This window comes from Panthera uncia (genome assembly GCF_023721935.1).
Source record: "Panthera uncia isolate 11264 chromosome C1 unlocalized genomic scaffold, Puncia_PCG_1.0 HiC_scaffold_4, whole genome shotgun sequence".
In the NCBI taxonomy this organism is placed as follows: domain Eukaryota; kingdom Metazoa; phylum Chordata; class Mammalia; order Carnivora; family Felidae; genus Panthera; species Panthera uncia.
Window position 1 is genome coordinate 84,951,129 of NW_026057585.1, and position 21,543 is coordinate 84,972,671.

Below are 21,543 nucleotides of genomic sequence, written 5' to 3' on the forward strand. Positions count from 1 at the left end.
CACAGGGGAACTTTATTGAAACATGGTCACACCCAACAGACACACTTTCCCTCTCATCCTGGGTCTTGCGCTCTCTCTCTCTCACTCGCTCTCGCTCGCTCACACACACACACACACACACACACACACACACTCATCTCCACACAGTCCAGCTCTCAGTCACAAGGGTGGGACACTCCTCAATTCCTAAGATTCAGAGGCAACAGGGGGCGGGAGAGAGGCGGGGGTGGGGGAAGAGGTGGCCCGGTTGGCGGTGGGAGGGGTGGAGGAGGGGCGCAGAGAGCAGGGGTGGGTGGGCTGACCGCTGGTGAGGAGCATCGACGGCCGCAGGAAGAGGGGTCCCCCTGGCTCCAGCTGGCCTCCGCTCTGCTGGTCCCTCTCTCGGAGCTCTTGTGAGCCGGGGAGCAGAGCATCCGGGGAGAAGGGTCGGGCCTCCCACCCCGTACTAGTCCTCTCTGCCACGGGCGGGGGCGCTGGAGAGGGCAGGGGCGCGGCAGGGAGGGGGCGGGCGCGGCTCAGCTCTGGGGTTCCTCGGGAGCCTCGCCCCCCTCCTCCCCGGCGTTGTCGGCCGTCCACAGCGTCAGGTTGTCTCGCAGCAGCTGCATGATGAGGGTGCTGTCCTTGTAGGAGTCCTCGCTGAGGGTGTGCAGGTCAGCCATGGCCTCGTCGAAGGTGGTCTTGGCCAGCGAGATGGCCTCCTCGGGGCTGTTGGCGATCTCGTAGTGGAAGACTGAAAAGTTCAGCGCCAGGCCCAGGCGGATGGGGTTGGTGGGCGGCATCTCCTTCTTGCTGATGTCCATGGCCTCCTGGTAGGCGGACCGGGCCGAGTCAATGATGCGCTTCTTGTCGTCACCAGTGGCCACCTCAGCCAGGTAGCGGTAGTAGTCACCCTTCATTTTCAGGTAGAAGACCCGACTCTCGGCGTCACCGGCCTCCTTGATGAGGTGGGTGTCCAGCAGGCCCAGCACTGTGTCACACACGCCCCGGAGCTCAGTCTCCACCTTCTCCCGGTACTCTCGCACCTCCGGGCCCTTCTCTTCCGAGCTCTCCTCGTTGCCTTTCTGCTCGATACTGGACAGGACCCTCCAGGCAGCCCTCTGGCCGCCCACCACATTCTTGTAGGCCACTGAGAGCAGGTTTCGCTCTTCGCAGGATAGCTCCTCACCCTTTTCCACGGCGCTCTTCATGAAGGCTGCCATGTCCTCGTAGCGTTCGGCCTGCTCTGCCAACTTGGCCTTCTGGATCAGACTGGCTCTCTCCATGGCTCTGGCGACAGACACAGGCGGCGGGCTAACTGGCTGCCTCGAAACCAATGCCGGATTCTGTGCCTCTCCTGCTGTCTGCCTGCCTTTTGGCTGGGTGGCCTGGCCTCGGAGAAGGGTGGGGAGGGACAGAGGGCGGGGCTGGGGCCCGGACCTGCCTCCCGCTTCTCTTCTCTTCTCCCCACACCCTTTCCGGCTTTTCCTTAAAGGTAAAAGGCTAAGATGTGGGGTGAGTCATCAAGGCAGTCAGCAGGAGAAATCCGGCCCCACCTGCACAGACACCTTTCCAGGCTCCAGGCTGCCCCCTCTTGTTCAGGGCTTCGATTTACATGGGTGCCCACAGAGCGGCCCCACTTTCTCAAATCAGATCTTCCTTCCCGGTGTTCTTCCAGGGGCTGAGGGTTCTTCAACCAACCGGCCGCTTCAGCCTGGCTAGAAGCCACGAAGCCAGGTGCAGGAGGATGGGGTTCCTAATCCTATCAGGTACGTTTCCCAGCCTTGCTTCAGGGGAGCTAATTACGTTTAGGTAGGGCTGTGGTTTCCCAAGCACCTTCACGATTGAATTTAATCCCTACCGTGTCTCTGCGAGATGGGCCAGACTGTGACTATTACTCCCACTTTAGAGATGGGAATGCTAAGGCTCAGAGAAGTATGAGATTTGCTCAGGGTCACACAGCTACTAAGTCCCCAGCATCCTACTTCCTTTGGCTTCTCTCGTCGAGGCCTCTGACTTGTGAGCTCCAGGCTGTATTTAGAAGTGAGATCCAGGCTTCTTCCAGAGTCGGCCTGAGATGGCGCTATCCCCTGGTCATCACTGCCCCCCAGGGTTCCCGCTGAGTTCCCAGAATGCACAGGTGGCATCTTTCAGGGTGCCACTTAATGAGGTGTTTAACGAGCGGCCCCTGACGCTCCAGCCCAGCCTTTGTAATTAATCACCTGGTAGGTTTGTTGGACACCTTCCCCATCACAGCACAATTTTCCCTTTCAAGTTGGTGGCCTGTTGCCACTTGTTTGAGGACCTACCCTCTGGCTCTCCACGCCAGGTCACCTACCCCCTCCAAGCCGCCTGCCATCATGTATCAGTGGGGTTCACACAGGGTGGGGGCCCAGCTCTCCTGACTGACTCAGCCTGCCCTCTGTCAGAGGCTGGGAAGCAGGCCACTTGGGTGCTCAGTCCAATTTGGTTCCCCGGGGGGGGGAAGCTAGCACCTGGGGAGAGAGACAGGACCGAGAAAAAAGAAAGTGGTGGTGACACATACCATTTTGTTTTAGGGCATAGCAATCTCCAGCCTGCCTCTCAGAAATGCCCCGTCCCTTCCGTTTGACTATGGCCCTTCCTCTGACCCCTGGCAGAGGCCTCAGAGATGGGAGACTTCTTTCTGGCCAACCTTCTGTCCCTGTTTGCTGGGATGCTGTCTCATTCAGCCAGGAGTTTCACCTAAAGGTGTTGGCTGTGCCTGTGAGGGTGGGTTCCTACTTACCTGCCCCACCCCTAGCCAAAGCTCCGATGGGGCTCAGGGGTGGGGCTCCCCTCACTGGGATCCAGCCAGCTTAATCTTTGAGCCAGGACCATTTCATAGGCCTGTTCCTCCCTAGTTCCTCTTGGTGCCCGAATACCCACCTTCCCCTCCTGGAGGCGGGCTTAGGCCAGAACTCTGAGGCCCAAAGATGAGATCTGTCTCTTTGAAGAAAAAGTAGGAACATGCCTGGGCTGAGGCTACACATTTCCAAGGAAGCAGAAGGGATTTTAGGCTTGCCATCCCTAAGACTCGGCTCAGATTGGATCCCCGAGACAGAAAATGATGGAAAGGAAATGCACTAAGGTAACTAGTTTAATAGAGCATATCTTTAAAGTGGTATTCTGAGTGATTTATTTTCTTTTGATTTCCCTATTCTCTTCAATGATAGATATGTATTTTTCTACGAGACACAGAATAGCCTAGTGTCGTTGGAATCAGACTGCCTGGGCTCAATTTTTGGAAGCTGTCAGGACCTTGACCAAGTGCCTTAACCGCTATAAGTCTCCATCTTCGTAAGTGTAAAATGGGGCTTGTCGTGAGGATTAAATGAGTTGATGGAAAGCGCTTAGTAGAGTGAATGGTAACCATTATTACCATGTGAAAAAAATCCAACCAATCTTATTATTATAATCACATACACTCAAAACACTAACATGGAGCTGGGGGTTCTGTGACATGAGAAAGGGTCTCAAACCAAGCCTCAGCCGAGTGTCCCTGGGGGAGAGAAGACAGGTGAATGGTCAAATGCACTGCCTCAGCAAGGCCTCCTCCCTCCCCGTCAGACATTCCTCTGGCCTAAGCAGGCCCTAGGCTCTCTAGGACTAGTCCTTCGCGCTAGTCATCCAGCCCAGGCTTTCCCAAGTCCTGGGAGGGGGAGGGAGGAAACTGGAGATCCCAGAACACCAGAAACCTGGAAGGCACGGCCTGGCAGGCCTAGGCATTTTGGAGTTGCTCTGTCTCTAGGGAGGCGGCATTCCCTTCCTATCACTCAAGCCAAGGGACCTGGTGGTGGTTCACACCACAAGCTCCAGGCCTTCGGCCCAGCCAGAAACCCAGAAACGAGAGGGAAGAGAAACCTCTTCACTCTTCCCCCTCCCCTGCTGAAGCTTAGGGGTGAATCTGGGAGCCAGGCTGCCTAACACCTCCTGCCCGCTCTGGCCTGTCGATCCTGACTCAGTTCCTGTCTCAGACACCTCCCTTTGCCTCCAGGCCTCCGTTTCCCAAGTCCAGAAGCCCAGGCAGGCAGGAGGCGGCAGGCCCCAGCAGGGCACTGAGTTCCACCGTCAGCCTCCTGAGTCAGCAGGACAGGAGCTGGGGCCTCGGCCCCAGGGGGCATTCCTCATCTTGCCTGCTACCTCCCCATCCTTCCATATAGCATCCATCCTGCCAGCAGGTTCAAGGCTCTGGTCCAGCCCTTAGCTGGTAATCACGGGCTTCGAAGGGTTGTGGCACAGAGAAGGCAGCAACCGGTTGCTATCCATCTCCACTGAGAACAGAGGACAGGGCTCCAAATGCAGCAGGAGGGACTCTGGTTAGATTCCAGAAGGAACTTCCTACAAAATGTTGTTGAGTCTTGGAATGATCAAACAAGTAACTGGATGAAGCTATGGTACCTCTCCTGCTGGTTAGTTGTAAGAGTTCAGTTATCCAGACAAGAGCTCACTCTACTAGTTGCCTTTGGGAGGAAATATTAGATTAGTTTTAAGTGACTCAGCTGTCCTGAGTCCTTTTCTCCTCCAGGCACTGTTGTTTAGAGTATCCCACATCTCCTAGACCAGTCCAGTCTAGGACATAGTGTGGGGTTTGTGGAAGAATGGAATGAGGTCAGGCTGTGGGACTGCATCCCACCTCTGTTATAAGGTCTCGGACAGGTCCCTTCCTGCCCCTGAGCCTCAGTTTCCCCATCAGTACAGGAAAGCCAGTACAGATCATCTCTGATGGCTACGGATAACATCTTGTGATTGGGTTTCTCCTTCTGAGATCCCCTCCTCCCCAAGCAGCCCTATTCATTCCTTGGCTAGTGCAGAATGGTCAGGAGTTGGGGCAGATATGGGGTCCAAATCCGAGATTTGCTGCTTTGTCAGCTTCGGGAGAACCTTGGCAACTGCTGTGCCTTCCTTGAGCCTCAGTTCCCTCCTCTGTAAAAAGGCTGACATCACCTCTCTCATAGCTTTAGGTGAGAAAACGGGCCTGGCACTTGGCTAGCCCTTGCTAAATGGCTGCTGTCATTTTTTTTTTTTTTTTAGCTCTTAGCATACTGTGTGTGCCTCTCAACACGGGCCAGCTGCTGGGGAGAGGGAAGGCTCCTTGACATGGCTACCCTGGGCTGGGCTCAGTTCAGGGGGTGACAGTCCCCGCTTGGGTTGGGACTTCTCAGAGCTGAGGTCACCTAAGGCTTGGAGGCCTCTGGCACTGAGACCAGTTCTAGGAGGGCAGAGTGAAGAGGACATTGGCCACTCCTCCCGTGTCACTTCTGGCTTCGCTGTGCCTTTTTTAAATCTCCGGAAGGGCACTGACCGACTGGAACAGAACCGGCAGTGGGGGCGAGCCAGATGTTCTGCACACTCATCACAGGCCTCAGGCCTGGACCCCGAAGGAAAGGTGGCACCAGACAGCCAAGGATATGGCAAGAAGAGGGAAACCTTTATTTGGTTAAAAAAGGTACAGACAGCAAACAAGCAGCCCCCAGCCGTGGGCTCAGCAGACTTCCTAGGCCCGGCCCAGTTTCCATTAGCTCGTCTGAAGAACGCCGGGCTGTGGAGCCAGCCCCGTCCCTCAGTGCCCGGAGCAAAGGGTACAAGCATCCTCCTGGCATCGCACCTACTTGGGGTAGTGGGGACGGAGGGGGCCGTGGGAACAGTGTCAAACCGGTTGTGCTTAGAACAGTCACCAAACTTGTTCGGCAGCGTCATCAACCACCAACACCCCAGAGGCTCCCGAAGGAACCTGCTCAGCCCCACTGTGGCTCTGCCTGACTCTGGGAGGGGGCAGGCTGTAAGGCAAGATTCCTGAAGAGTCTCGACACCTTACAAATCTGGGGAAGGGGAAGGGGAAGGGGAGTGGAGACGGGGGTGAGTTTCAGCGTCGTATTGTATCACCGTGCTGACAGCTGTGGTATGGCTTTCTACACTCTGGCGTGGAGTGGGGGTGGGGGCAGAAAGGCCAGCCCCCGCCCCCTGTGGGGGGCTCTGGAGAGCACAAGGGCGGGGCGGGCTTGGGGGCAGACCCTGTAGGCACGGACGGTGGCAGGTGGGCCACAGGTTAGGCAGGTGGAGGTGCCGGGTGCCGGGCTCCCCTCAGGCCGCTCCTGGAGAGGCAGAGAGCAGCAGTCCTCAGGAGGTCCTTAAGCCCCCGCACACACTGGAGATCCCCGCAGGACAGCAAAGAAGGAGAAGAGAGAGGGTTAGCGGACCCGGGAGGAGACAGGAGGCCTGCGGGGGGGGGGGGGGGGGCCCCCCGCCCCCCCGGCCCCTGCCTCTTCCCCGCGGGGGGGCCACGGCTGGGGCAGCAGGCAAGGACGCAGCAGAGACACGGGCAGGGGAAGCTCAGCGGGGACGGAAAGCAGGGCACAGGTGTTCGTGACTGAGGGCTCCTGCGCACCAGGACACCCCAGAACAGGCCCAAGCACCTCCGAGCAGGTCCGCCGCCCCTCCCCAACCTCACCCTTCACCTCCTGCTCCAGTGGGAGCTGCTTCCTCAGTCCAGAGCAGGGCTGGGCCCTCAGCCCTGCCTTCATGCCCCCGTCCTTCTGCTTGGGGGGGAGGGGGGAGCCCTGGGGGCCCTACCACCGCCAGCACACACACCACACCACACACCAGACAGATGAATGGGCTCCATGGGGTTGGCAAGGCATGCGATGGGGATGAGATGGCGTGTGAGGAGACTAGGCGGTGCTGGCCGACAGGGGAGACACGGTCTTACCAGCTAACCCTCTGCAAAGAGGCCTGTTAGCTCCCCTCAGGCTGTGCAGGAGATGGCAAAATCCTGACAGGTGTCCTCCTGGGGGAGATACCAGAGAGGTGGGCCAGTGTTACGAGTCGTCTGGCTGGGCCCCGCTGCTCAAGGCGGGGCTGGGGGCCAGGGAGGCTCCGGCTCGCAGATTGGAATCTAGGGTCTCGTAAACATTTTCTTAGCTGAGCGGTCACTGGGGGTCAGAGCGAAAAGGCAGCAAGGAAAAAGAACCTGGGGGTCTCCAAATCCCGGAGGCAGGGGAAAGTAGAGGGGACAAAAAGGGGACAGGATGGCCTCTTCTTACATGCCTATGGGGGCCACCTTGCTCAGTCTCCAGCAGACAGACTCGGCCAGGAGAGGAGACCTTTAGCCACATCACTGGCCTTCCTGCCTTCTGTCTCCCCAGGAAAGACCAAGTTTGGCTGAAAGAACAGAGGGCTGCCAGTCGGAGCCTCAGCAAAGAAAGAGCAAACAAAAACCAAACCAAAGCAAATCAACTCTTAAAAACGAAAATTTTATTACAAGCAGGAACAAAGAATACTGGCTTAAATAAAAGGCAGGGGGCTTCCCCTCCTCTAGCCAGCCCCCTCCCCACTTGCAGCATGGCCCGGGGTCCTGGCGCTGGGGCGAGGCTGTTTCTCCCAGGGGGGACCCTCTGCAGCTGCCAGTTCTCAGCTGCCTGTGACCCACTAGCTTCTGCAGCAAGGAAGGGCAAGAGGCGAGGACTTCCTAGGTCACTTTCCAAGGGCTTCAGCCCACTTGAAGGGCCAAGGAGGGAGACAGAACAATCTCCTATCTACTTTTGACAAGAAACTACAGTTCCCCGCAGAGAAGAGACATCCTTTGACTTTGGGGCCCAGACGTAGGCCAACCTTCACTCGCTTCTCGGCCCACCCTGCTCCTTCCTCCCTTTTCTCTGGATGGAGTCCTCCAGCTGGCAGAGAGTCCCTGTTCTCTGGCCGCTGGCACCAGGTCCCATACTCAGAGCCGGGAGGAGGGTGTGCGGCTTGGAGAGTGGCAGCCGCTCCCCACAGCCATTACCCCATCCACCACGCCCAGCCTCAGCCAGTCTGGGCAGGTCCCAGGCTTCCTGATGTCCGAGGAGGAAGGGAAGATAGGAGGGTGGGGGCTGAGCTGCAGCGGGGAACCCAGAGGTCTCTTGCGATCACTGCACAGGCTCCCTGTTGCCGTGGCTCAGGCCGCTCCATGCTGCTGCCAGCTGACACCCGAGGGGGATGGCAGGGAGAGGGGCAGCCCAGGGGATGTAGGGAAGCGGGAGCCAGCCGCATTCATACAAGGGCACACGCGAACACACGCACACACACTCACTCACAGCCAGACGTTCTCTTATAAATTTATAAAACCCAACTTGCTTTCTGCTAATCTTTAACCTGGCACTACACAGATAGCAATGTGGCCGACTGTTTTTTCTTCCACTTAAAAAATGCTACGTAGAAAAGAGGCCTATAAAATTGTGCAAAATACCCAGCATTAATAAACCCGTTTCAAGTATTGCCAGCAAGAGGATAACCCACCCAGCCCAAGAACTGACTTGGGAGAGAGGTGGGGAGGCAGGGAGGTCAGACTGGGATCCCTCAGAGAACCCTCCATGGGTAGAGAGCAGGCAAGGCCCCCACTTCCTAGCGTGCTGCCCAGGAATCACGCAGGAGCTGAGGTCTTGGGTGCCTCGCTGGCTGGTTCAGCCTTCTCTGACACAGGCCGTCTCCCACCACCCCCAACTCTGCCCTATCCATCTAGAACCCCAGCTCCACCCTACTGGCCGATGCCATACGAAAAAACACGAACGGAAGAAAGAACAATGGTCATCACAAAAAGAATGAAGGAGCCCACAAACCACAACGGCCCACGGAGGCATCCTCTCCCACAGCCCGCTGTCCAGAGCCGAATGCTCTTAGGCCCACTTCACCCCCAGGACCCCAGCTGAGCAGAGCCCACCGGCCCCTCCACCTGGGAGGTATCGCACGCAGTCCGCACCCTCATTCACACGGGGCTCGCCCCGGCACAGGCAGAGACTCGGCACGGTCCCCTCGCGGCCTCAGGGGCCCTGGCCTCTCTCTCTCCTGTCACTCCTGCCGCTGATCAGCTGCGGGGATCTAGGGCCCAAGGCTGTGGGAACTTGGGTTTGGGGAGCAGAGGGGACAGCCACGGAAGTGCGGGGCAAGCCACACAGGGTGGGAAATAAATACGAAAGAGTCTTTGGCGGCTCTGCTTCCCTTGGGTGGAATGGGGAGGGTCCCGGCAGGTGTGGAGGGCGGCAGGTGAGTGCGGAGGGGTGGACAAGCCAGCAGGTGGCAAGTACCGAGCCCAGTTCAGGGGTGGCCTCCTACCATGCTGGCGTCAGGCTTGGCTCCGCAGGCTGGCTCATCGCTCCTGATGGGCGAGGGCAACACGGCGTCCGACTGCACAAATCCCCTCCGGTCAATGAGGCTTCCAAAACACAAGGGGGGACGTGAGGGCCCTGCCCAACACCAGCGGTCCAGGCCTGGGGCTGGATGGCAGAGGAGTCCATTTTCCAGCCAAGAAAAGACCCAGCCCTAGAAAGCCTCAGAAAGGGGAGCTGATCGCCAGCTGGGGGCTCAAGACCCTTCCCTTCCAGAGCAGGGGAACCAGAAGGGCCCTCTCTGCACCCTGGACACCTGGTTTTGGACCACCAGATTGATGCACTGTAAATTCAAACCGGCCCATTTTTCGGTCTGGCTGCCACAAAGCCAGGCTGTGGGTGAGGGGAAAAGCAGGATGGAAGAGCATTTGGAAATAGTGCGATTCCCACTGTGACCTACCCCCCACCCCCACGGCAAGGATGACACTCCTATGAGGCAGGAGAAGTCGGGGACGGTGTGGGGAAGGTCTGGGTCCCGCAGTGCCCACTGCAGTGGAGCTCCTGTTCTGGCACTCTGGTGCCCCCTGGTGTGAAGACAAGGGCACTTCCCAGCAGGGCTGAACCCTCAGGGCGCCACCAGGAGGGAGGATGGAGACCCCGCCCGGTCCAGCCACCAGCACCGGAAGGGAAATGTTGCCCAAGAGTAGCCAAAACATTAATTGTGGTGATCACTGGGGAATAAGATTACATGTGATAGTTAGTACTCTTCTTTTTAAGATTTTGTACTCTATGTTTTTCTACAATGAGCATATGTGATTAAAAATTACACAGAATTCGGGGCGCCTGGGTGGCTCAGTGAGTTAAACGTCCGACTTCGGCTCAGGTCATGATCTCACGGTTTGTGAGTTCGAGCCCCGTGTCGGGCTCTGTGCTGACAGCTCAGAGCCTGGAGCCTGTTTCGGATTCTGTGTCTCCCTCTCTCTCTGCTCTTCCCCTGCTCATGCTTTGCCACTCTCTCCCAAAAAAAAAAAAAAAAAAATTACACAGAATTCTTTTGTGTGATAAATGCCTTGAGTGCACCCTGCCGGGGATGGTGGACAGAGGGCTTCTGTCGTGTGAAGAGAGGTCTGCTGCTTCCAGAACCTCTTTGAGAGGTGTGGACTCGCAGGGCTATCCCCTCACTGGCCGGGCCAGGCCCTGTGACCTCTCCCCATGCTCACCCCTGGCTTACCTGGGAGGTAGGGGGCCGCAGAGCACAGCACAGCAGTTGGTGATAACACTTTTATGGCTGTAGGGATTGACGGAGGCCTCACCGCCCCTCTTGCTGGACCACGAGCCTTTGATCTGCCAGCAGGAACGAGGTCTGAGTCAGGTACCTCCTTTTACTTCGATTTTCTAGGAGGGAGGTCTAGAGGCTGGGAAAAACTGGTGAGAGTTTTTCCAATTCTAGGTAGACTATTGGAGGGGACATGTCTTTAACCCAGGCTATTCAGTGAGTGTGGGGGACTGCTGGATGTCGGGGGCACCTAGCCGAGAGGAGGAAGCCCTAATCAGGACAGAGAGCAGCGCACAGCCAAAGAGAAGCCTCCAAAGGAAACTTCTTGGGTGCATCCTCCCTTCTCCGGCCAGCCACCTCTAAGGGAAGGTAGTATAAGGGGACAGAGCTCAGGCTGACCTGGCTATGAGCCCTGGCCCTGCCCCCGACACACTGCATGACCCTGGACAGAGCACTTCCCTGAATCTCAGTCCTCATTTGAAAAACAGGGAACTGTGATAGCATCATTGGAGATGAAATCTTGCCATCTCTAGATTTGTGAGGCCAGCTATCAAAGGCACTGAAGAGTTTAGCAACAAAGGATACTTGCTTGACTTTAACCCAGAGTTTCCCAAACTCATTTGGCTATAACACATCTTTTTGCTTAACCCCTAGTAACATCTTGAAGAACCAGCACCCACAAAACTGCCTTGGGAGATGCTGGCTGATGTCATTTCTGCTCTGTACCAATCATTCAGCACATGAAACCCTATCATGAGTGTTAAGTTCTGTTTCCCAGAATGAGAGGCTGAGGTCAAGAGATGTATTTTCTGTTGGTCATGGGCCTCTGAGCAGTATCTGATGGTGGCCCTGGCACAGATGCTGTCATTTACTTTTTTATCGTTTGGGAGAAAAGAAGGGGAGGTCAGGTCGGGCCCGGGGCTGAGCACACAGTGGGCGCTCAAACAATGCTTGCCGGTGGGGGTCTGAAAGGCAGCAGGTAGGGAGGGTTGACATAGCCCCATAGTCCTATCCTCGCTGTCTCCCTCAATAAGGATGCCCAAGGGAACCCCAGGGGCACCCTGAGAATAGTCACATCTCTTTGCCTGTAAGTGCAGTGTGGTGGGGCGCAGCAAGGGTAGCCCAGGGCTTTTGGCCACAACCCTGACTCTGTCCCTTTCTGGCCGTGTGACCTTGGGGCAAGTCACTCAGCCATCAAACAGGAGAAAAAGCATCCCTGTTCCTTCTGCCTCAGAGTTGGCAAAAGGACCCAAAGAGATGATGGGAGCTGAAAGAACTCTGGAGACAGTTAACACGCGGGCCAAACGTAAGGACTGTTACGGTGGAGCACTGCCTCTGGGTTAGCGAGAAAGCCTGCGCGGAGGGGCCAAGGCACGTGGGGGCCTTAGAAGACCCTGTACTGGATCTCCCAGGGCCAAGCCAGGAGCACTGGAAGGCAATGTCTGGCCACCCTCTGTCCCCACCCGTGTTACCCCAGCAGCCCGAGTCAGACGAGTCAGGCTGCACTGCGGCCGGCCGCTGCAGGCCCCCTCGCCCAGCCTCCTGCCCAGGGCCCCGCCTCCTGCCCAGGGCCCCGCCTCCTGCCCAGAGCCCCGCCTCCTGCCTAGAGCCCCGCCTCCTGCCCAGGGCCCCGCCTCCTGCCCAGTGAATGGAGGTTGCTCCAGCCTTACTCACGTCTTCGTTAGTTGTCAGGTTGGAGGCGACGAGGTAAGTATGAAACCCTGAGAGGCCCAGGATGGACCAGATGGAGAAGAAGCAGATCACCAACTCCAGCACAGTGAGCAGGGTGGTCAAGGACCCACACCGGGACAGGGCTGGGGGCCTCCCCGGCCCCTGGAGGCCTGCCATGCCCAGCCCTTCTCACCTATCCTTCCGTGAGCGATTTCCCCAGAAAGGAGATGGGTTTGTAACCTTCCTGCGGTCCAGTCACCACTTCTCGACAGGATTACCTCCTGAGCCCTAAGAAGGGTTCGGGAGCCCATTCAAGAGCAGGACGGGTGATGGACAGTAGGGGGAACTGAAGATGCCAGGCACCAAGAACCCCGCACAAGAACCCCGTCCCGGTTGCTTGGTGTCTTAAGGGAAGACAAGAGACTGTGGCTCCTGAGAGTTCTTGGCCACCCCAGCCCTTTGATCAGACTGTTTAGGATCAGCTCTAGCCGGGGAGGAAACGGAAGCAGCTGGTATATCAGATTATTCTAGAGGACAAACATTAGCGCTACACCATTCCCCCCGGATTACAGGATGAGGTGTGGGGATCCACCCCAGTGAAGGGGCCTCGTTCCCACCAGGGCATCTATTGGCTGACAAAGGATATCTCGCTGGTGTCTCCTTCAGAGTGGAGAGGAAGTTGCTTCCCTGAGAGCCTGGGGAGGAGAAAACAGGACAGGGCACAGCTCAGATGGACAGTGACCACAGCCCCTTGACTTGGCAGAGCTTGCCGGCCCACCCCTCCTGCACACCCCTGCCCCCACGCCCAACTCACGCAGCGTCAGGTGGGTGACCACACAGGCGAAGATGAAGGCCGTCAGGAACGAGAGGGAGAGAATAAACGCGTAGAAGAAGCGGTAGTTCCGTCTCCCCACACAGTTGCCCACCCAGGGGCAGTGATGGTCAAACCGTTCTGGAAAAGGGCCCGGGGGGGGGGGGGGGGGGGGGGGGGGGGGACAGGTTAGCGTGCCTGGGCTGCAACCAGCACAGGTGTTTGGAGGCCTCACGCCACAGCTGGGGCTTTCTTCCCCCACACTCTCTCTGTACCGGCCCATTCAGCCGATTCGCAGCTCCTCACACGCTCCCTGCTTCTGGGCCTTTCTGCAAGCTTCCCACTGCCTCACACATTCTTCTCTATCTCTTCACCTGGTTAAGGGCGATTCCTCTTTTGTATCTCAGCTGCAAAGCCACTTCCTTAAGAAAGCCTCCTCTGATCCCAGACAAGGTGAGGGCCCTCTGTTACCCGCTGCTACTTATCTTCTGCGGCTCTTTGCCCATGTGTGTTTACATACTTATTAATAATTAGCGGACCGGCCAATTACCCCTGCTGGATGGTAAACTCCACGAGGGGGCCGGTGTTGGCCTCACACCGAGCTGAGTCCCACGTCCAGCTGTGCGTGGTACGAAGATGCACAAAAAGCACTTGTCGCCTGGCCTACGACCCTGGCCATCTGCGACAAACAACGCTCCCCATTCCCTGCTCTAGAACTAGAGGCTCAGGGAGGGGCGGGGCCGCTCTGTAACTTGTGGAGAGCTGGCATGTAAGGCCTGGCCAGAGGGCTGAGCTCACACTAGCACCCCAGGGCGGTGGGTGGGGGCGGGGGGGGGGGGCTGCTGGTGTCACACCCAGACTGGTAATGAAAGTTCTCTGTGGGAATGTGGATCACAAGCCCACTGCAGGCCTCCTACCATGGCCAGCACCCTTTGCGGATTCTCAGGGAAGAATAACGCCCACTGAGTCACCCACTCGGCTGCCTGCTGTCATGGGGTGTTCCCTACTGTTCTCTCAGGGAGTGCTGAGCTAGCGTGATGAGCTCACTGCCCTGGGGACCACGCTCAGTCACCGTGGCTCAGCTCACCTGGATCCTCTTACATAGCATTTCCCTTATGACACCCTTCCAGGGGCACACCCTCGGTCCCCATCAGAGCTGCCCGGCCTCTGGAGAGCAAGAAGAGGAGACAAAACAGCCTCTGGTTCCCCAGCAACCACTGAAGGTGTGGGCCTGGAGCTTAGCTTCCAATCCTGGCTACATCCTCTCTACCTGACTGGCTTGAACTCCTCTGTTCTCAGATTCTTGTCCCTCCCAAACCCTGGGAATCAGATCAAAGTCATTCAGTATCGCTGGCTCTGGGCTGCTGGATGGTAAATCGTTCTCTTTCTGGCCCCAAAGTACCTAGAATGTTATTGCTCTAGTCTCTGGTTCCTAGAAACTTGGACCTACTGAGGACCAGGCTGAGGCCTGGGAGAAGGGTCCAGGGTCTCTCTGCATCTCCCCCATACTTCAGAGCTGGGGGAAAGGAATCTACCAATCCTGGGCTGAAGGCAAGATACCACTGGTCACACTCTGAGCCTCTCCCCACAGCCCTTCCTCAATCAGAACAAATTTGGGTGACTTCCTGCCCAGCTCTGGCTATTTCAGACACACCCCCGCCCCCGTGAGTGACTCCTCTGTCTTCAGGGCTCCCTGCACCGCTTCCTGCTGCCTCCCACTTACCCACACAGTTGTCGCAGACACTGCAGTGTGAGGTCCGGGGTGGCCGAAACATCTTGCAGGTGAAACAGTACTTCAACTTGACCATCTGCCCGTTGATCATCACCTCCCGGGTCCGAGGGGGTGGCCGGTACGTGGAACTGCCTGTGTTATCTGGGGGTGGGAGGACAGAAAGATGGGGAATGTCCAAGCCCAGAGCCAGAAGCCCCAGCTGGGTGGAAGCCACTGCTGCCTGGCACGGACAGGAGAAGCCTTAGGGAAACCGTTTCCTGGGAACAAGCCATTGGCGGGCCCAAGGAGGGGACAGATATTAAGAGCTGCTACCTACCGAAATTTGCTGTGTGCCAAGCCCTGTGCTAAAGCATTACCCACATGCTCACGCACTGCTGGTCTTACACAACTTTGAGAAGGCGACTCTGGGAAGACTGGGGGAGGTTTATCTAGTCAAGCCTAGACCTAAGTTCCAGTTTCTAGGAGGTACAGGGGATGGAAGACAAAGTAAACAACACTATGAGAAAACAATCAGATCCAGAATGCGGGGCACCTACAACACCACTGATCCTGATGTCTAACAAAATCCACGTCACTTACAAAGAGAGGGAGACAGTTAAGCGTCCGATGTCGGCTCGGGTCATGATCTCACGGTTCGTTGAGTTGGAGCCCCACCTCGGGCTCCATGCTGACAGCTTGGAGCCTGGAGCCTGCTTTGGATTCTGTGTCTCCCTCTCTCTGCCTCTCCCCTGCTTGCACTCTGTCTCTCTCAAAAATAAATAAACATTAAAAAAAAAAAAAAGAATTGTAAATATAGGGGCGCCTGGCTGGCTCTGTCGGAAGAGCACGCAACTCTGGATCTCGGGCTTGTGAGTTCGAGACCCATGTTGGATGCAGAGATTACTTAAAAATAAAATCTTAAAAAAAAAAGAACTACAAATATATATGACACAAATAAGATACACTAATAACAACTATTAAATCTAGATGATGAACATGCATAAATTAATTCTATTGGGGCGCCTGGGTGGCCTGGTCGGTTAAGCGTCTGACTCTTGGTCTCAGCTCAGGTCATGATCTCACAGTTTGTGAATCTGAGGCCTGCATCTCGCTCCGCACTGATGGCACAGAGCCTAGTTGGGATTCTGTCTCTTCTTCTCTCTGCCCATCCCCCGCTGGTGTGCGCGCGTTCGCTCTCAAAATAAATAAATAAACTTAAAAGAAAGAAACTCATTGTATTTCACACTTTTCTGGATGTTTGAAGTTTTTCATAATAAAAATTTTAAGAGGAAAAGAAATGCAGAGATATATTGCATTCATGGATTAAAAGACACAATTTTAGAAAAGGTTTTATTCTCCCTAAATCAATCTGTAGATCAACATAATCCCAATCAAAAATCTCAGTATGTCTTTTTTTGGGGGGGGGGGGTGGAAATTGACAAACTCGTTATAAAATTCATATGGAAATGCAAAGGGCCAAAGACAGCCAACGCATTCCTGAAGGACAAAGCTAAGGACTCCTATGACTAGAGATCAAGACTAATGATAGAAAGCTAATGATTAAGAAGGTCTGGTTTGGGTGCGAGGGTAGAAATGCTGACCAATGGAACAGAAAAGAGAATCCAGAAACAGACCTGACATGTAAATGACCAAGTGGTTTACGACAAGGGTGACACTGAAGTGGTGTGAAAGAAAATGGGCCCCCAATAAACAGTGCTGAGTCCACTGGGTAAACAAATGGGGGAAAAAGCATCTGGATCCTGCCTCCCACCAAACACAAATTCAATTTCAGACAGATTGTAGCTCTAAATGCAAAAGCCTGGGATTAAAAAAAAAAAAAAAGGAGACATGACTGTGGAGCAGACAAAGATTTCTTAAGACCCAAAGGGGCAAATCATAAAAGAACAATCTGGTATAACAGCATCACATCAAAATTAAGAACTTCTTTTTCTTTAAGTATATTTGAAAGAGAGTGCGAGCCGGGGGAGGAGCAGAGAGAGAGGGAGAGAATCCCAAGCAGGCTCCATGCTGTCAGCACAGAGCCCAACATGGGGCACAAACTCACAAGCTGTGAGATCATGACCTGAGCTGAAATGAAGAGTCGAACGCGTAACTGACTGAGCTACGCAGGTGCCCCCAAAATTAAGAACTTCTATTTGGGGCACCTGGTTGGCTCAGTTGGTAGCACGTGCAACTCTTGATCTCCGGGTCGTGAGTTTGGCCCCATGTTGGACATAGCAATTACTTAACAAGAACAGTAATAACTTGTGTTCATCTAAAGATACAATGAAAAAAATGAGGGGCGCCTGTGTAGCTCGGTCAGTTGGGCTCCGACTTTGGCTCAGGTCATGATCTCACTGTGAGTTCAAGCCCTGCATCGGGCTCTGTGCTGACAGCTCAGAGCCTAGAGCCTGTTTCGGATTCTGTGTCTCTCTCGCTCTTTGCCCCTTCCCCTGTCATGCACTGTGTCCCTCTCTCTCAAAATAAATAAACCTTAAAAAAAAAGTCTTAAAAAAAAAATGAAAAGGTGACCTTCAGAGTAGAAGATTTGAACAAGAACAAAGCATTTGTAACCAGAACACATGAAGAATCCCTATATGTCAGTAAGAAAAAGTTCAGACATCTCAATTCAAATGTGGACAAAAGATTCAAATAGGTATTTCATAAAAGAAGCTGTCCAATGGCTAATAAACACATGAAAAGGTATTCATGCTCATTAGTCTTCAATGAAATGCAAATAAAACCATAAAATGTTACCACCACACATGTACCAGAATGGCTAAGGTGAAAACAATTTTAAAAATCAAGTGTTGGTAAAAATGTAAGGCAACTAGAAATCTCATATAACCACTCTGAAAAACTACTTAACACTAACCACCAAAGTTCAACATATGCACCCCCAGCAAGCCCACTCCTAGGTATCTCCCCAACAGAAATGTACATGATTAAAAAAAAATTCTTAAAAAAATTTTTTTTAAAGTTTATTTATTTTTGAGAGAGAGAAAGAGAGAGAGACAGAGTTCGAGGGGGGAAGGGCTAGAGAGAGAGGGAGACACAGAATCTGAAGCAGGCTCCAGGCTCCGAGCTGTCAGCACAGAGCCCGACGCGGGGCTTGAACTCACGAACCGCGAGATCATGACCTGAGCCAAAGTCGGACGCTTAACCGACTGAGCCACCCAGGCGCCCCATAAAAAAAAATTTTTTAAGTAAACTCTACACCCAACATGGGGCTCGAACTCATGACCCTGAGATCAAGAGTCACATATTCTCTGACTGAGCCAACCCGGCCCCCTGAAATGTGCAAGATTTGATGTGCACCAAAAGATGTACAGGAATATTCACAACAAGAATCTCAGCCAAAATCTGGACCTACCCAAATGCCCATAAATAGAACAGATTAACAAAAGGTAGTATGGAGTTCTATAGAGCAAAGAATGAACGATCCTCAACCACACATAAGAACTATGGATAGGGGCGCTTGGGTGGCTCAGTCGGTTGAGCGTCTGACTTCGGCTCAGGTCATGATCTCACGGTCCGTGGGTTCGAGCCCCGCGTCGGGCTCTCTGCTGACAGCTCAGAGCCTGGAGCCTGTTTCCGATTCTGTGTCTCCCTCTCTCTCTGACCCTCCCCCGTTCATGCTCTGTCTCTCTCTGTCTCAAAAATAAATAAACATTAAAAAAAAAAAAAAAGAACTATGGATAAATCTCATAAACATGTGTAAAGTGAAGAAACCACACACGTAAGAACACAAAATGTTCAAAAACAACTAAAAGTAATCTAATATGGTAGCAGTCAAGATCATGGTCACCTCTGGAGGGGTGACACTGACCAGAAAGGCAAGGGGGAGCTCCTGGGACACTGCTCATATACTGTTTCTTGATCAGGGTGCTGATTACATGCGTGTGTTCAGTTTGTGAACACTCAACAGAACACTTAGGATTTGTACACTTTTTTGTAAGCCCATTATATTTCAGTAAAAACTTAACAAAAAGAAAGATTTAAGGGGCTCAGCTGGTTGAGCGTCTGACTTCAGGCTCAGGTCATGATCTTGCAGTTCGTGGGTGGGTTCGAGCCCCACGTCGGGCTCTGTGCGACAGCTCAGAGCCTGGAGCCTGCTTTGGACCCTGTGTCTCGCTCTCTCTCTGCCCTTCCCCTGCTCGTGCTGTGTCTCTCTCTCAAAAATAAATAAACATTTAAAAAAAAATTTTTTTTTAAAGAAAGAAAAGAAAGGTTTAAGTAACTTGTGCAAAGTCACAAACTCATATGTTGGCAAGCAGGAATCCAAACCCTGGTCTGTCATATACAAAAGCCCACAATTCTACCCACTGAGCCTCTTGGTCCCCCGGACCTCAAAGGACCAAAGTCCCCAGGGCAGTGGCTTATTTCTGGACAGAACCTGAGAATCACATGAGGCTGCCTGTGATCCCTAGCCCTTTACTATGCTCCCAGCCATCACTTCTACTGGACACTCCCCAGATAATATCTCCAGTTTGGCCACCTGCCTCCAATGATTACTGAGTGTCCAGCAGGTGCCAGGCACTATTCTAGGCACTTGGCATGCATCAGTGAAGCACACAGACTTGTGTCTCACATTCCAGTTACCAAACAGACTCTTTCTTACTAGGCTGTTCACCATCCCCCCCAACCATAACATGTTTAAAATGGAACTAAGCAGGGGCCCCTGGGTGGCTCAGTTGGTTAAGCGTCCAACTTTGCCTCAGGTCATGATCTCATGGCTTCTGAATTTGAGCCCTGAGTCGGGCCCTGTGCTGACAGCTCAGAGCCCGGAGCCTGCTTCAGATTCTGTGTGTGTCTCTCTCTCTGCCCCTCCCCAACTCGCACTCTGTCTCTCTGTCAAAAATAAATAAACATTAAAAAGAATAAAAATAAAATAAAATAAAATAAAATAAAATAAAATAAAATAAAATAAAATGGAACTAAGCATCTGAACATCTTTTCTTTATTCTTAAAAAATGTTCATTTTTTTTATTTTTGAGAGAGAGAGTGAGCGAGCGCGTGAGCACGAGCTAGGAAGGGGCAGAGACAGAGACAGAGGATCCAAAGCAGGCTCTATGCTGACAGCACAAATCGGATGCTCAACCGACTGAGCCACCCAGGCGCCCCAGAACATCTCTTCTTTAAAACAGGCAGCATGACAGAGGGCAGGTGGTTTGAGGCCAGTGGACACACTCTGAAACCTGGTTTTGCCACCCAGTGGTTAGGGGAAATGTTAAAGCCAAATGTACTTCTCTGAGCCTCAGTTTTCTCGTCTGTAAAATGGAAAGAACAGGTAGAATGGAGCACGAATCCTGGCCCCACATCTTTTTATCTGGGTTTCTCCCGGTGATATCGTCTGCTAGATGTTCAACAGGGCAAATCGTTTAACCTCTCTGAGCCTCTGTTTCCTTGATCACTGAAAGGGGGATAATAACAGTACCCACATCACAGGGTTGTTGTGAGGGTGACCTGAGGTAAAAACGTGAAGTGACACAAAGTAAATGCTTAAGAAGCACGCTGTTATTATTAGCTCCCATAATTACGAAGAGAAAGGAAGAGTCAAGGGAAAGAAAACACTACACTGAGCGCCTCCTCCTATATGCCGAGCACTTCGTAGGCATTATCTCCTTGCATCCAGAGAACATCCCAGGAGGTAGGATTACTAACGTCAGTCACCTCCAGGTTATAGTTCAGGAGACTTTTTGGTGACGTTCAGTGACATGTCTGAGGCCGCTCCTGGCTAGGAAGTGGCAGAACCAGGATATGAAGCCAAGTTTCCAAAACTTGGGCTTGAGGTCTTTTTGTAAATTTCAAAGTGTCATAATGGTGTTATTTAACCCTGCCTGGTTCCTCATTTCTGCCAAAGGCACAACCCAAGAGCCGGAAAGAACGCCAAAGAGCATATAATGCAGCGCCCAGTGCATAGAAAACTATAATTGTCTCCCCACTGACCGCCTCTCTTCTAACCCCTTCAGTTTACAAATGAGAAAACAGGCCCAGAGAGGTCAGGGGATTTGCCCAAAGTCACACAGCCACTGAGTGGCAGAGGCAGGAAAACTCAGTTTGGAGGCCTTTTGCAGACCCTTCCTTCTACCTCACCCTTTCCTGGCCAGTCACTAGGTCTTCTCAGGATCTTCCTTCATAATCTTTCACTCTCCTCCCAATGCTCTAAGCCAGGCCAGAACCCTGTCACCAAACAGCCTCCCCTGAAGACTCCCTGCTTCCAGCCCCTCTGCCTTCCAACCCACCACATTTCTCTAAATAATTCCTTTTGGGGGCACCTGGGTGGCTCAGTTGGTTAAGCGCCTGACTTTGGTTCATGAGTTTAAGCCCCACATTGGGCTCTCCGCCGTCAGCATGGAGTCTCCTTGGGATCCTCTGTCCCCTTCTCTCTCTGCCCCTCCTCTCTCAAAATAAATAAATAAACTCAAAATAAATAAATAAATAAATAAATAACCCCTCTTGAGTTATAACCCTTCCCTGGCCTCCCCTAAAAAAACAGATAAAAGGACAACTTCCTGTCCTGATACTAGGGACCTCCACAATTGGGCTCAACCTCCACTCCAGGCTTTTCCCCCACTAGTTTGGCCCTATGAGTCCCTGCAGCCTTGGCTTCCTGCCCCTGTCCTGGCCAAGCCCTGGCCCCCGCCGTCTCCTTGCTCACCAGGACTCTCCGGCTCCCTGCCTAGCCTCCAGCAGCTTCTCTGAGCACGGCTGCTCCCGTGCCTTGCACACAGTACCTGCCCCAGGCTGGGCTGTGATGGGCCTGCTGTGTGCAGACACCTAGACCGCACGCCCCCGGGTGGCAGGGATGGTGGAATAAACAGGCAGTCCCATCCAATGAACCATGAGGGAGCAGGCAAAGAGGAGAGAGCACAGGCTTTGGACCAAGGCAGGCCCAGAGTTCAAATCCTGACCCTTCCGTTTATTAGCTAGTACCCCCAGGAAAGCCACTCAACCTCTGTGAGCCCGTGGTGGCATCTGAAAAAGCAGACAAATAATA

At 53.8% G+C, this 21,543-nt stretch overlaps 2 protein-coding genes across 2 annotated transcripts in view; both read right to left on the reverse strand.

The window, feature by feature from the left end:
* SFN (stratifin) lies at window positions 1-6,039 on the reverse strand. Its single transcript, XM_049617714.1, has one exon. It carries the CDS (start codon window positions 1,260-1,262, stop codon window positions 516-518), a length of 747 nt encoding a protein of 248 aa, XP_049473671.1. The 5' UTR covers window positions 1,263-6,039; the 3' UTR covers window positions 1-515.
* Window positions 6,040-6,242: 203 nt separating this feature from the next.
* ZDHHC18 (zinc finger DHHC-type palmitoyltransferase 18) overlaps window positions 6,243-21,543 on the reverse strand; it is a 29,886-nt gene continuing 14,585 nt past the window's right edge. Inside the window, exons 4-10 of the mRNA XM_049618896.1 lie at window positions 14,556-14,705; window positions 12,836-12,973; window positions 12,668-12,716; window positions 12,025-12,127; window positions 10,306-10,418; window positions 9,082-9,181; window positions 6,243-6,781 (exon numbers count right to left, since the gene is read on the reverse strand). Of these exons, the coding sequence (XP_049474853.1) occupies window positions 6,740-6,781; window positions 9,082-9,181; window positions 10,306-10,418; window positions 12,025-12,127; window positions 12,668-12,716; window positions 12,836-12,973; window positions 14,556-14,705 (695 nt within the window). The 3' untranslated portion in view covers window positions 6,243-6,739. The remainder of the gene's footprint in view (window positions 6,782-9,081; window positions 9,182-10,305; window positions 10,419-12,024; window positions 12,128-12,667; window positions 12,717-12,835; window positions 12,974-14,555; window positions 14,706-21,543) is intronic.

What these genes read in the sequence shown, in the direction of transcription:
- SFN (XM_049617714.1), bottom strand. Translation starts at nt 1,262, where the DNA reads ATGGAGAGAGCCAGTCTGATCCAGAAGGCCAAGTTGGCAGAGCAGGCC.